Here is a 15904-nt window from a genome sequence, read left to right on the forward strand (position 1 = left end):
GGGCCTTTTATATGTGTAGTTGGGTATATTTATCTTTTCCCTAATGGCTATGTGTTTTGTCTTTTTTTATAAAGTCTTTAGGTCTTCCCCATGCTGAAACATATATTTCAACCATGCATTCTGATTGCATTCTTTGCATTTAATTTGTTGATGCATTTGAAACTCATTGTGGTAGGTGGAGTGAGATAGGGTCCCTCTCTACCCTACCCATCCCCATTCAGTGGCAAAGTAAGAACATCTGTTGATTAAGTTGTCTTCTCTCCAGCTATTTTCAAGTGCCAAATTTATTATAAAATTCTAGTCCTGTTTCTATTCCCTTGAGCTCTACGTTCTTGCACCAGCACCAGATTATGTTTTTATCACAGTACTATGATACGTTTCAATATCTGGCGGAACACTTTTTTTTCAGAAATGTTTATAGACTATTCTGTGTATTAATTTTTTAAAGATTCTATTCATTTATTTATTTGAGAGAAAGAGAGGGAGAGTGCGTGGGTGAGGAGCAAAGGGAGAGGGACAAGCAAATTCCATGCTGAGCATAGAACCTGACATGGGGCTTGGTATCAGGGCCCTGAGATCATGACCTGAGCTGAAATCAAGAGTCGGATGCTTAACTGACTGAGCCACTCAGGCGCAGTGCCCCTGTGTGTTAATTGCTCTAAATAAACTTTTATTACCATTTTAACCATTGTAAATGTACATCTCAGTGGCAGTAGGTGCATCCACATTATTTATAACCATCACTACTACGTGTTTCTCCAAAATGTTTTCATCTCAAATTGAATCTTAATTCCTACTAAACAGCAACTTTCCATCTCTCCACCCTTCCGCCACTGCAGCCTGACCCCCAGCATTGGCACCCACTATTCTACTTTCTGTCTCTGTGAATTTGACTATTCCAAGTACCTCATAAAAGTGGAGTAATTTCTGGCTTATTGCAGTTAGCATAATGTATTCTGCTTATTTCGCTTAGGATAATGTTTTCAAATTTCATCCATCTTATAGCATATAGAAAACTTATTTCTTTTTCTGGCTGAATAATAAGTCTGTTGTATTATGTACCACATTTTGTTTATGCATTCATCTGTTGACAGACCCTTGGGTCATTTCTACCTTTTGGCTATTCTGAATCATGTTACTCTGAATAAAAGCATTTGAGTAACTGTTTGAGGCTCAATTTTCAGTTTTGATGGTTCATCTATCTACCTAGGAATGGAATTGCTTGTGTTATATGGTAATTCTGTGTTTACTTTTCTGAGAAATAGCCACACTATCTTCCACAGTGGCCATACCATGTTCCCTTCCCATCAGTGATGCACAAAGATTACAATTTCTTTTTTAAATGTTATTTAAATTCAATTAAATAACATATAATGTATCATTGATTTCAGAGCTAGAAGTCAGTGATTCATCAGTCTTATGTAATACCCAATGCTCATTACATCAAATGCCCTCCTTAATGCCCCCAGTTACCCCATCCCCCATCCCACTCCCTCCAGCGACCCTTAGTTTGTTTCCTATGATTAAAAGTCTCTTATGGTTTGTTTCTTATGTTTCATCTTGTTTTATTTTTTTCTTCTCTTCCCCCATGATCCTATTTTGTTTCTTAAATTCCACATATAAATGAGATCATAATTGTCTTTCTCTGATTGACTTATTTTGCTTAGTTTAATATCTTTTAGTTCCATCCATGTTATTTCAAATGGCAAGATTTCTTTTTTTTTGATGGCTGAGTAGTATTCCATTGTGTATTTGTGTGTGTGTGTATATATATCTTCTATATCCATTCATCTGTTGATGGACATCTGGGCTCTTTCCATAGTTTGGCTTTTGTGGACATTGCTGCTATAAACATTGGGCTTCAGGTGCCCCTTCAGATCACTACATTGTATTTTAGGAATAAATACCCAGTAGTATAATTGCTCAGTAAGATTCCAGTTTCTCCACCTCTTTGCTAACCCTTGTTCTTTTTTTTTTTTTTTTAAGATTTTCTTTTTTTATTCATGAGAGGCACAGAAAGAGAGGCAGAGACACAGGCAGAGGGAGAAGCAGGCTCCCTGCGGGGAACCCTATGTGGGACTCGATCCCAGGATCCCAGGATCATGACCTGAGCCAAAAGCAGACGTTCAGTCACTGAACCACCCAGGCATCCCGCAACACTTGTTCTTTTTCTGTTCTTTGATAATAGCCATCCTAACACATGTGAAGTAGCATCTCATTGATTTTTGTTGTTTTGTTTTGTTTTGCTTTTTTGAAGTAGGCTCTATGCCTAGCATGGACCCCAATGTGTGGCCTGAACTCACAACCCTGAGATCAAGAGTTGGAAGCTTAACATACTGAGCCAACCTTCTCATTGTGGTTTTTATTTGCATTTCCCTAATGATTAGTGATTAGTCGTCTTTTCGTGTGCTTATTGTCTTTTGCAGATCTTTGGAGAAATGTCTATTCAGGTCCTTTGCCCATTTGCCAAGTCATTTAATTGGCAATTTTTTTTTTTTTTTTTTGGTATTGAGTTTTTTGAGTTCATATATTTTGTGTATTAGTGCTTTATCAAGTGTGTGATTTGCAGATGTTTTCTCTCATTCTGTGGATTGCCTTTTCACTCTATTTACAGTGTCCATTGATGGACAAAATCAATGCCCATTGATTTTCATGAAGTCCAGTTTATCTATTTTTTCTTTTGTTTCCTGTGCTTTTGTTATCACATTCAAGAATAGCTGCCAAATCTAACATCACAAAGCTTGTTCTGTATGTTTTCTTTTAAGAGTTTTATACTTGTAGCTCTATATTTAGTTTTGTATCCATTTTTAGTTAATTTTTGTGGATGGTGTAAAGCAAGGGTCCAACTTCATCCTTCTGAGTTTGGATATCCAGTTTTCTAAGAACCATTTGTTGAAAATTTTGCTCTTTCTCTGTTAAATATTCTTAGTACCCCTAGTGAAATCAGTTGACCATAGTCATAAGGGTTTATTTTTTGAGTTCTTTATTCTGTTCCATTGGTCTGTGTGTCTGTATTTTGCCAATTGCTTCTCTATTTGATTGCTGTAGTTTGTAGTAGTAAGTAGTAAGTTTTAAAATCAGGAAATGTGAGTCCTCCCAACTTTGTAGTTCTTTTTCAAGATTATCGTGGCTATTTTTAGTCACTTGAGATGCCGTATGAATTACAGGTTGTTTTTTTTTTTCTGTTTCTGCAACATGCATATTCAAGATGGTGATGGGGTTGCATTCAGTCTGTAGATTGCTCTGTGTAGTATTAACATTTTAATAATATTAAGTTTTCTAATTCATGAACATGGAATGTCTTTCCACCTATCTTCAGTTCATTTCAGCTACGTTGTGTGGTTTTCAGCCCTTTACCTTCTTGCTTGTTTTATTCCTATTTTGTTTGTTTTGGATGCTATTGTAAATGAGATTGTTTTCTTAATTTCCTTTTTTGAATTGTTCATTGTTAGTATATAGAAACATAGCTGATTTTTGTGTGTTGATTTTGTGTCCTGCAGCCTTGCTGAATTCATTTATTCTAATTTTGTGTGTGTGTGTGTGTGTGTGTGTGTGAGAGAGAGAGAGAGAGAGAGAGAGAGAGAGAGATCCTTAGAGTTTTCTATGTAAAGGTCACAACATCTAGAACAGGGATCATTTTATTTCTTCCTTCCCAACTTGGAAGCTTGTTATTTCTTCTTCTTGCCTAATTGCTCTGACCAGAACTTCTAATATGTTGAGTGAAAGTGGAAAATCCAGGCCTCTTGTCTTGTTCCTGAACTTAAGGGAAAAACTTTCAGTCTTTGACCAATGAGTATGATGCTAGTGATGGCTTTTTCATAAATTTATTTTATTAATTTCATAAATTTATTTTAACAATAAATACTTGAATTTTTAAAAGATTTTATTTATTCATGAGAGACACAAAGAGAGAGGGGCAGAGATATAGGCAGAGGGAGAAGTAGGCTCCCTGCAAGGAACCTGATGCGGGACTTGATCCCAGGACCCTGGGATCGTGACCTGAGCCAAAGGCAGATGCTCAACCACTGACCGCTCAGGTGCCCCCATAATTTTAACAATATACTTATGATATAGTTGCATAACATACCACAGACTATTGTCACAGGAAATGTTACTGGATATGAAGAATGCTGATCACATACAAATTTACAATATTTTATGATGCTACTTTTAATGGGAAACATTCATGTATATAAGTAAAACAAAATTATGGGTTTTTGCCTGAAGACAAAAATTCAAAACCTATGAATTTAGATGTCTTCAAGCTTTATTTTTTTCCTCTCTCTCTCTTTTTTCTTAACTTATTTCCATTTTTTTTTTTTTTTCCCTAGGATCTCCCAAGCCCAGTGATGAAACACCACCTAGTGACACTTCAGGTACTATTTTGGTTATTAATAGCCTTGTATTATGAGACCCTAGCATTCTATGTAAATATCATATTTCAGTTACCTGTAGTTAGAGAAGAAACAGCATGTCACAAATTGGTAATAAGTGACATTTGGGGGGCACCTGGGTGGCTCAGTGGTTGAGCATCTGCCTTTGGCTCAGGGCGTAGTGATCCCAGGGTCCTGGGATCAAGTCCCATATCAGGCTCCACACAGAGCCTGCTTCTCCCTCTGCCTATGTCTCTACCTCTCTCTGTGTGTTTCTCATGAATAAATAAATAAAATCTTTTAAAAAAAATGACACTTGGAGTTATTTTAATAGTGTAGATACCATGGCAGATGTAAGCAGCAGTATGTGTGAATACATATAGACAATGTAATTAAGAGGTACTTCCCCAAATAGGATTCCTAGTAGGGTGAGGTAACTTTCTTAAATGCTATAATTATATATAGGTTAAAATACATAAAACATAACTTGCTGTCCATGTGGTAGTGTTATTTTTTATGGCAATTTGTAGATCAGTTTTCTTTCTCCTTGTATCTTATATACATATGCCTTAAAGTGCTACAGGTTGATTTAGTTTTTCCTATGACACACTGGCATGGCAAACTTCACGTAGGCTAAGATAGTCCACACAATGTATGTTAAAGAATATGAAAAAAAAAAAGTATAGTTGTGACAGTTAAATATAATGATTTCTTGATACGTAAATGAAGAGAAGTATTTATTCTATTTATATTAGACTAGCGTCATATGGTTAACCTTTTTATGACTCTTTAGGCTTGTTCTATTTGCTCTGAACACTGTAGTCAGACTCTCATTGTGCCAGTAAAAACAGTGCGATCTTAAGGTATTAAGCACTTGATAATTTCTTATGAAATGAAAAGATCAGACTTAAACGTGACATTTTATGTTTGACTTCCAGAACTTTAATATAAATAATAGCAGTTTAGAAGCAGGGGTACTCTTGACATCATTGCTAAGAATTAAGATTTTGTAGTATGATTTATTTCCTTCTGGGTAGTCAAAAACAATGTTTAAGTTTCTATGCATTATTTTTATCCATGTGCCCTGGTATTTCATTTCATTTATGTACTTAGAATTTCCTTGGTAATTGGGATTATGTTTTAGTTTTAGGGGATGGAGGATCAGAAGGGGTTGATGATAAGATAAAGTATTATGTTGAAGATTCTACAACTAACATCTGTGTGATAGACAAATGGAAATTGATCTATGACTTAGTCCACATACTCCACTTTTGTGGAAAAAGTATGAATTTCTAACAAAATCACAAACGATAGAATGAATACTGAACTAAACCAACTATAATGGAGTAATCCCTTTTGAAACAATTTTCTTCTAATCTACTAAATAATAATTGTCCTAAGTTTTACTGATATGGTAACTATAGCACAAAACAATCAAAAGTAAAGTTCCTAACAAAGAGTCAGTTTTACAAGGTGGAGCCTAAACATGGGATCCGATTCCAAGGGTTCTGTGATCAGAATGAACTGGACATGCTAGCACTTGTGCTAGAACCAGACTGAGGAATAGTTCTGTTGCCATACTGTATAGGTAATCTGATCAAAATTAGATGCACACCCTTATGTGCACAATCCTTAAAATGTTTTCGTTTTTTTCCCAGGCAAAGGATACATTGTTGTTGTGATTGTTCTCTGTGTCTGTAAGTACCCCAAACTTTGATGCCACTTAAATAAAAATATTACTCAGAAAAAGTGTGTTAATTATATGTTTATTTAATTAACTGATTTTATTTTTAAAATTATTTTAAACTTAACTTTTCAGTGTCTATAGTTTATGTAGCTTGAAATGAGGTACACCAGTCTAGAACAGCCTGACCTTGTATATGATACACTATGTTTTGCTGGTGGATATATGTCCTTTTATACTATATATGTCCACTTAGTAACAAAGCCTACTAAACACTACATGTGTTTTTGGGATGATTGGTCATGAGTTTGTGTCCCAAAGATGCTTTGAGTAATTTTCTAAACTAAGCAATGATTCTTCTGTGGTTTACTGTGGACTGTTCAAGTGACTCCAGGGAATGAGCTTTGGATAGTGAAGAGTCCAGACAAAATGTAAATAGATAATGTGCTTAAATAAAATAACATTTTTCTGACCACTGAAATGCAACCAACACTTACTTATTTCTGCTGCTAAATTTTGAATCTTGACAATCAGTTCTCTGTTATATACTCTTGTTTCCTGGTTTCTTGTAGCTGCTGGCCTTGTAGTCATTGTCATCGTCGTGTTCGTAGTGTATCGACAAAAGAAGAAAGGGTAAATAAAAGCATATCCCTTCTAATTTATTGTTCTTCTTACTCTTGACATAATTTGTGCAGCTTTTCTGTTTGTCCTGCATGCTGTGTTTTTCTAAACTGTGCCTACATGAGTGTGCCATCCCAGTTGCATTTCTTTACTAAAAATGTCTTAGGTTGCATGTACTGTCACTGCACCCAGAGCCCTCTCTGCAGAGTGGCTCCAGCTAATAGGACTGCAAGAAACATCTCTGTGGGATTTGAGGTTTAAGTTCTATAGCAAATCATGGACCTTTCTGGGTCCTTTCCCACCCAGTTTGACCCTATTTCCTAGATTGGACTAGTGGCCGAGATTAGATTTAGAACTGTTCACTATGGAGACTTAGTTGTATGCACTGGAATTTTTACAATGAAATTTTCCATTTATCTATGTAACTCAGGTAAGAGGCTACATGGGTTCTCAATCTGATTTGCTTTTTTTGTTTTTTTTAAGTCATTACTTACCTTGTTAAACTGGGGAAAGAAAAGCAGCAGTATTTGATTTCCCTCTTATGTTCTTAATTTACTAGGTTGCTGTAAAATGGTTGGGGGTTGCTGACAGGGGTAAGATTTACAAAGCACCTCATTATTAACTTTATCTGTGTCTTAATCTATATAAATGAAAGGTGAGGAAGCTTAAAATAGAAAAAATTTACCAGTATATATCTTCTGAGCAGAGGAGGGTTTCTAAGCCTCAGACTTAAATGATTTAGGAAAGACTTAGAATAAATCCCAGAACACAGACCAAATTAGGTGCTTTGAAATTTCTGATATTTAGTGATTTGTTTTTTCCCTATTGATTTGAAAATAGCTTTAAAATCAAACAAATAACTTTAAGACCTTTGGTATTCATGGTTTTATGATATATTTTCTCATATATTTAATCATCTGGCTTAGGCTATGTAATAAAAGTACATTACTTACTCATAAAGAGCTCAGATTTTTAAAACATTAGTTTTTCTTTTTTTTAATTTATTTATTTGAGAGATAGAGTGCAAAAGCATGAGGGGCAGAGGGAAAAGAAGAGAGAAGTTCAAGCAGATTCCATGCTGAGCCTGGAGCCTGACACGGGGCTAAACCTCATGACCCTGAGATCAGGACCTGTGCCAAAACCAAGAGTCGGACACTTAACCAACTGAGCCACCAAGGCGCCCCTGCTTAGTTATTTTTTTTTAATACCCACAGTGCCTTCATTTGAGTCTTCAATCTTATATTTGTAGAACACATGATATGCATATTTGATTTCTAAATCAGCAGTAAAATTATGTATACATAGCGTTCTGAGTAGGAAATACGATCAGGGAAATATTTCTACAAGTTCAAAATTTTTGTGTAGAAATAGGTTCTAAAATAAAAAACACAACAAAATAGCTCTCTGCCCTTACTTTGTTTAAACAACACTGTGTCGGGGGCACCAGTGTGGCTCAGTAGCTGAGTGTCTGCCTTTGACTTAGGGCATGATCCTGGGGTCCAGGGATTGAGTTCCGCATCAGGCTCCCCACACAGAGCCTGCTTCTCCCTTTGCCTATGTCTCTGCCTCTTTCTGTGAGTCTCTCATGAATACAAAAATAATATATTTACAAACAAAACAAAACACTGCATCAAAACACATACAAGTTCCTTAACAAGTGTTAATGATACTCTCTGTAGCTACTGTTAACAGGTCTTTTAAAAGTGAGCAATTATCTGAGCAGTGTACCACAGGTGAAAGATTTCCGTAGCATTACCGATCTGAGATTCTGTGTCCAGTGAGCTCGCGGTGATAGTGCTGCCGAGTTACCAGGGTGGAGAATATTATTGTTGTACCTATATTCTTGAAATGTGAAGAAACACCATCAAACTTAATGGTAAACTTTTCCCGTTTAAGATAATTGAATTTTCTAAAAATGCCACATCTGTGTGTATTGTTTTTTTTAAAACTGTGTGGGCTAATGTTTAGCTTTATGTTGCTTTTCAAAAAAAAAAAAAAAAAACAAACCAAAAAACCAACAAGATTTCTGTTTATTCTTTGCACTGCCTCATGTCCATCGTCTTTCCCCCTGAGTGGTGTTGCCTCGAAACTTCCTCATGAGACTCTTGGGTGCATGCAGTTCCTTCTCTCTCTCTAGCGGCTAACCCTAGAAGCAGGGCACTAGGCACAGACAGGCCCAGATTCCTGCTAACACTTGGTCCAGAATGGATTTTGATGTAAACTTGAACTTGTGATCACTTGGGAACACAGTTCCCCTTCTGCAGCCTCAATCCCAAAGGACACAAATAGTGTAAGTTGTCATTTTTCAGAGCACCAAACTTATATGAATTATTTGATGAACATGGCCTCATGCCAAAGTGTTCTGCTAGGTTGTCTGTTCCTTAGTCCCAGCTAGGAATAGATTGGGATCCCAGGGCGTGTGAAGCAGGCCACACCAACACACCCTTGCCTTCTTCATTCCAGTTTCCTTTCTTAACTAATCTGCCACCATGCTTTCTGGTCTGGGAGTCCCCAGCCCTTCCTTGCCCTGTGCTTTGTGATGGCTTGAGTCCTGTTTTGCTTGTCATGACTACATAGCTCAGGAATACAGATGCCACTGGTTTACACTGATGTGTTCATATATGGGGAGTGATTTTCATTTCATATATGCATGATTTTCTCTACTCTGGTTATATCATCCCTGGGGAAATGAGAGTTTACCAACATCCATTCGAATTATTTACACAATTGATGCAGTTTATTACCTGTGACTAAATAGGTTTTCCTTTCTTTCTATTAAGGATACTTATTATTTGGTATAACTGAAACGTATTTCTATAATAATGACTGATCCAGTAACTTTATAAGTTTTAAGCTGTCTGTGCTTCAATGAAGGTTACAGGGGGTTTGGGGATTTACTACATCCAGTGGCCAGATGAGGCAGTAGGGAGGGTAGTGACATGGGGCAAAGCAACCAAAGGATCAAATCAACTTTGAACATTTTTCCACTTGGCTCTCAAATTCTTGAGCTTTCAACAAACTCTTAAGAAAATTTAAATGACTGATAAATAAGAAAGGATTTTGTAGTTAGTCAAGAGAGCAGCCTTAGATCCATCCCAGAAAAATGGGATGTCCAGTCGTAAGATTTGCAGACGCCTTCCCTGGGGGTGCAAACAGATATACCTCAGGAGGACACTGTACTTGACATGCCTGAAAAAGTCTGCCTTGTCATGACATTGACTTTTTTATTGGTGTTCAATTTGCCAACATACGACATTGACTTCTCAGACAGTAGTGCATGGATTTAACATATGCTCTGTGTATTCCGTCTAAATCTGAGGTGTGAGAGACAAAGGGCCATTTGTCCTCACGCAGTCTTACTGTGAAAGTTTATTTTATTAGCATCAGGCTAAATGGATTCAGAGGTAAACAGATTACACAGAAACTTAGAATCTGTTCATCTACTGGGTGATCTATAAGACATCAGAGTTAAAGTCACTTCTTACACGAAATTCCTGCTTCAAGTACCTAAATGAGAATCAGAAAGTTGTAATTTTATGAATCTAATTGTCAGCTGCACTTCCCTTTTCCTCTGTCATTGATTTTTATCCCACTTGTGACGCTGTTCTACTTCCTTTTGGTTTGATATGACTGTTTTATTCAGCCCTCTTCCCTTCCTCTGTTCAGCACATACCAAACTGGTGAGAGCCACAGAGAAGTAAAGTTTAATTCTCTCTGAGAAGAAGAGATGAGAGAAAGGTTTGCTTTTATCATTAAAAGGTATTGGTTTTGTGTGTTTCTTGTCAGAGATGTCCTATCTAGAACAGAAAATATTCAATGAATATTTAGATATCAGTACCCTGAACTAACATATATTGGCAGTAAACATCCAGGCAGACACTTAGATTCCTGTTCCCTTTGCTAAATTATTGATTTTTTTATACTATTCCTGTTTTAAATAATATGTCCTGGTAGGCTTTTACTTTGACACAGGCTCCAACTGAGTAATGTCTCCATTGTCCTTTTATCAGACTGTCTGGCTTCCTTGACCTCTTAGTAGCTGTGAACCCAAAAGGGCAGAAATTTTTTAGCCCAGTGAGAAATAATCATAAAGTCTGTTCATTTTAAGTGCAGGGAGGGAAAATATCCTTTTTCAGAAACCAAAATACATTTCACTTAATTTTGTAAAAGCATTCAATTTCAATTCATAAATATTAACTTTAAAGGCATTTATCAAAAAAAAATTCTAAAAAAGGCATTTATCTGTTTTCCATGAACAGAATATTTTTAGTGTACAAAGAGAAACCAAACAAAAACTCCTTAGATTTTGAAAAACTGAATTGGCTTGCCTTAGACCCTTTGATTCAATCCACTTTGGGTTGTCGAATGAAATGAATTGGAAGTGTTCCTCTCTTTGCACCAGAATGTGTGTCTCCCTGGCCAGGAGGAGAGAAGAGGTGATTCTCACCACTTACCGTGTGAGGTGCTACCTTGTGTTACAGCCAAGAGTTGGGGAGCAGACTCTACAAAGGCCAATAGGAAGGGCAATGTCTTGGTAAAAGCAGAGTGGTATCTTGGGTCACAGGAGCAAGAGGAAGATAGGACACACCAACCAGAAGTGGCAGTCGGAGCCCGCCCAGTCCCGTGAATCTTCTTGGTTTCTTAGACCTTTGCAAAGGCTACAGCCAACCAGGAAGGTAGATTTCAGTCTGTTGGGAGCTTCAAGGTGTCTATAAACCTTTGAAGGTAATCTGTTGGATGCTGAAGGTAATATAAAACACCCATCATTAGTAATCCAGGGTTAGATTTTCACCACCCTTAAACTGCTTCTTTGTGCTCTCAAATAAGTGTTTCTTAAAATTTATGTGAATCCTTTGTGTCTTTCTCCTCTTTTGGAGTCTATTTAAAATTCTGTTCAAAGAACAGGATTCCACCACTGTACAAACAAAAGAAGTACTGACTCCAAAAAGTAGAAGAATATGGCAGTCATGGAGAATTCACGGACGGTCCTAACTCACAATATCAACTGGCTCACAGTAGTCCTCCGGAAATGGCTCCATCACAAGTATATTTTTGTGACAGTGGTGGCTCATCTGATGGCCTCCCCGCCAAAGAAGTCTGAGGGTATCCCAAAACTAACATGGTTATTAGTTAGCTCTTAGGGTGGGGAGGCCTCCCTGAAATGTTCGCCGTGGCACACAGACTGGTGAACAGCTGACTTGTCCAGAGCTGGTTTTCGTCTGTCCCTCCTAGTCATTTCACTAAGGCAGGGACTGGACCTGTGTTTTCCAATTCAATAGTTGATAGTCTTGTGGACTTCAAAGTGCCTAGTCCTGTATCAGCTGTGCTGTACCCATAAAATACACACCAGACTCTAAAGACTTAGTATAACAAATGTAAAATAACACGTATATTGGGTTAAAAGTAAAATACATTAAAATTAACTTTGCTAGCCTCTTTTACTTTTATTAACGTGGCATCTAGAAAATGTAAACTTAAGCCATGTGATTTGCAGCACATTTCTTTGGACAGCACTGGGCTAGAATAATAGATGTTAGAAAGATGTCTATCGTTACCATAAAATTGTGATGTTACCCTTAGTTATTGAAGACAATTTCTTAGTGAAACATATGATTTGCTTGACAGTAGGGCTAACTGGGGCAGTGTTAGACCTGAAGCCTGGTGGAATTGTTACCTTCTTAATAGTTTCATCTCAGAGCCAGGTTTAAAATTTCAGTATAAGCAAAATAGGTGTTTCTCTCCAGTCTTTCCCATTAGCCCTCATTTTAATTTAAATGAGAAAATATTTACTATGTACTTTGTGTCATACTGCTCTGTTGTTTTGGAGAGAATCAAAAATATAATACAGGGATAGAAGGGTTTCTAGAGTGAGACTAGTAGCATATTTGAAATTATTTTTTAAAAGTCATTTATTTCCTAGTTCAGGCCCTCTTCCAGTTTCTTTAATTGTCAATTTTCTAAATAGACTTTGGAATTGAACTTATGTACTTAATGATATTTATCTTTAATACTTTTTATCTCGCCTTATAGGAAAAGTGATATTAGAGCGGAGTACAGTGCATACCAGGATAAATCAGCTACGACAGCAGAGTAGATGCGCTAAATGGTTTCTACACATCAGTTTATCTTTTGAGATCCACAGTAAATTCACACAGCTTCTATGGAAAACAGTATAAACCTTCCTCAAAAAATTAAGAACAGAGAACTACCAGATGATCCAGCAGTTCTACTCATGGGTATACATGCAAAGGAAACAAAATAACTGTGTAGCACTGTTACTGCAGCAGCATTTACAAGAGCCCAGACAGGGAAACAACCCAAGTGTCCACGGACAGATGAATTGTTAAAACGTGGTATACAAATGCGGTGGCATACTATTCAGCCATTAAAAAGAAGGAAATCTTGTTCTTGAGGACAAAATATATGGACCCTCCAGGCATTTTGCGAAGTGAAAGAAGTCAGAGACAAATACTGTATGATCTCACTTATTCGTAGAAACTAAAAAACAACCAACAACAACAAACTCCTGGAAACAGAAACCAGATTGGTGGTTGCCAGTGCTAGGGGCAGAATTGGATGAAGGTCGTCAGAGGGGACAAACTTCCAGTTCTAAAATTAGCAAGAACTGGGATATAATTAATTAACGTGCGGCCTGGTGACTGTCAGTAGCAGTGCTGTATGTATATTTTTTTTAAAGATTTTATTTATTTATTCATGAAAGAGACAAACAGCCAGAGACACAGACAGGTAGAAACAGGGTCCCCGTGGGCGGCCCAATGCAGGACACAGTCCCAGGACCCCAGGATCATGACCTGAACCAAAGGCAGATTCTCAGCCACTGAGCCACTCATTTTTGTGCCCCAGATCTTAAAAGTTCTGATCAGGAAGGCAAAAATTTTTGTGACTAAAGTGATAGCTGTCAACTAAGTTGATTGTGGTAGTCATTTCGGAATATATACATTATCAATTCATGCTGTATGCCTTAAACATAGACAGTGTTATATGTCAGTTACATCAATAAAACAGGAAGGGGAGAAAAGGATTTATAATTATTCTGTAGTTTTTTTCACTCCCATGAATGCAACCCTTAAGGCATAACGCTAGCATTTTAATGTGGTTTGAATGTAGTCACCATCCTTTGATGCTGCTTTGAACAGTGTATGAATTTGGGTATGAACTTCTGGCCTCTTTTCCCTTAAATAACACGTGCACTTAAAGGACAACTCGGCACAGTTTGCCTGCTAGTATATAAGTGGGGAAATAATTCTTTTTTAAGAATTTTTTATTTATTTAATCCTGAGAGACACAGAGACAGGGGAAACTACACTCTGAGTGCACAGTGCTCGTCCCATGGGGAAATAATTTTTAAAATAACTCCATTTGTAGAGAACTATATAGTTCAAGATAAATTACATTTCATTGTTTAAAAAAAAGGGGATTTTAAAATCTTTTTTGTTCAAAGATTAATGCCAAGTCTTGATTCATTCTTTCAACAACTCTATGTTTTAGATATTGTTTAGTGTCAAATGCCTTTACAAATATGTGTATGCTGCTTCTGCCCTTAAACACTAGAAAAAAGTGGGGCAGTTAGTTGAGTGTCTGCCTTCAGCTCAGGGTGGCATCAAGTCCCACATCGAAGCAGAGTGAGGAGTCCCACATTGAGGGAGTCTGCTTCTCCCTCTGCCTATGTCTCTGCCTCTCTCTCTGTGTCTCTCATGCACTAAGAAATAAAATCTTTAAAAAAAAATTAGAAAAAAGAACACTGCATATTGGGATTTTGAACATTTGACTTCCTTATTAACTAAGAATGTTGGAAAATGCTCGAGGATAGAATTGCATATATATATTTTTTTAAGTATTTGTAATTTCTTGGTGATTTAAGGAAGCTAAAAAATGTATGGCATCGGTGCTTCGCTTTTTAGAACATCAATAAGCAGTCTGAGTAATCAATTAGGAATTCAAAATCCGTTGCAAACTCCTGTATGACATCAGAGAGCCTTAAACAATGTCATGTGAAAGGGGTGAGTTTAGCAGGAATATATCCATCAGATAACCTCAGGTTGCATCAGAATCTTACTTTTTAAGAGCATCGCAGGCTAAAACCCGAGTAAAAATTCAGCCATGTATTTCAGAAAAGAAAACGGGGTTTCTGCCTTGGTCACACAAGGGGACAGAAAAAGCAAACAGCTGAGGTAGCATCTGATGCTCGGGCCCAACAGAAGGGGGCCTGTGAGTCCTCACACCAGGCAGGGTCTCTCAAAGAAGCCCCGTGGGCAGAGGACGGCCCCTGGAATTCAGATGATGCTTTTCCCCTTGTTTTGTTTTGTTTTGCACTTTTATATATTTAGTAGCACAAATTAGGCCAAAGAAATGTTTCCTGGAGAAGGATGTGATTGGGAATGGAGCACGGACCGGAGTTAAGAATTGTCCTACAGATAAAGGCCCGTTCGTGAGGCACAGCGAGTGTTCCCTCGGGGATCTGGCCAGGGACTTGGGGAAGAGAAGCTTGAACATAAAGAAAGAGGAAATCTGAATTAAGCACAGAGGTGAAGTTTTATAATCCCCATGCACATACTTTTCAGGGACGTAGCACTTGCTTAGAAGCAAGGGATGGCTGTACTGTTTATTTTTGACAAGCCGAAATGGAGCGTTTTTCAACCAAAGATCATTATGCTTTTGAAAATATATGGACTTTTATAGTCGTTTCTGCTTCAGATTTAGATTTTTCATTTTAGTAGATTTATATGGGAAACGGATGTATATGTGTAAATATAAATTCTGTTTGTCAGATATTGACAAATGCGTGGGCAAACCTTCAAATGGAAAGTTCCATGGAATTACATGGAAAGAAACGCTTGGAACCTGTGAACAGTTTGCTACAGCTGTCAGAATGGATTTGCAGTGAAAGAAGAAGTCTCGTGGGCAGGGGTCTTTACCGTTCATTGCTTGAAAAGTGGATCTTCAGATGTTGCAAAAAATAAACCGTGAGCCGTGGAGAACCGTATGGGTGGCGACGTGTGCGTTGGCAGAGCGTCCTCCCCCAGAGTGCAGGCGGTGCGGGGGGCCGGGCCCTGGGAGCCCCCCTCCCACCCCGGGGCGCAGAGCTGCCGCCCTCCTCGAGGGCTTTCTGCGGGGAGACCCCAGCTGCCCCCCGGCCTCGCCTGCACCTGCTGTGCACCTGCTCCCCTGCGGCCCGCAGCCCTCGGGGCCTCGGTCGCCGCCCCTC

General features: G+C 37.9%; 1 protein-coding gene across 12 annotated transcripts in view; it reads left to right on the plus strand.

Moving 5' to 3' along the window:
• Positions 1–15682, plus strand: part of LOC112648318 (membrane cofactor protein-like) — a 43823-nt gene extending 28141 nt beyond the window's left edge. For 4 of the 12 annotated variants that reach the window (XR_007411773.1, XM_049112054.1, XM_035719280.2 and 1 more), the window contains 4 exons: positions 4332–4376; positions 6032–6070; positions 6630–6690; positions 10345–10417. Coding sequence is in view for 11 of the 12 variants with exons in the window: in XM_049112054.1 (XP_048968011.1) it covers positions 4332–4376; positions 6032–6070; positions 6630–6690; positions 10345–10396 (197 nt within the window). In the remaining variant the exon portion in view is untranslated. Of the gene's footprint in view, positions 1–4331; positions 4377–6031; positions 6071–6629; positions 6691–7237; positions 7272–10344; positions 10418–12708 lie in introns of those variants that run through there. The other 8 variants (XM_025429773.3, XM_025429778.3, XM_025429776.3 and 5 more) reach the window with 6 other exon arrangements.
• The last annotated feature ends 222 nt before the right edge of the window (positions 15683–15904 follow it).

The sequence above is a fragment of the Canis lupus genome, chromosome 7 (genome assembly GCF_003254725.2).
Source record: "Canis lupus dingo isolate Sandy chromosome 7, ASM325472v2, whole genome shotgun sequence".
Lineage (NCBI taxonomy): Eukaryota > Metazoa > Chordata > Mammalia > Carnivora > Canidae > Canis > Canis lupus.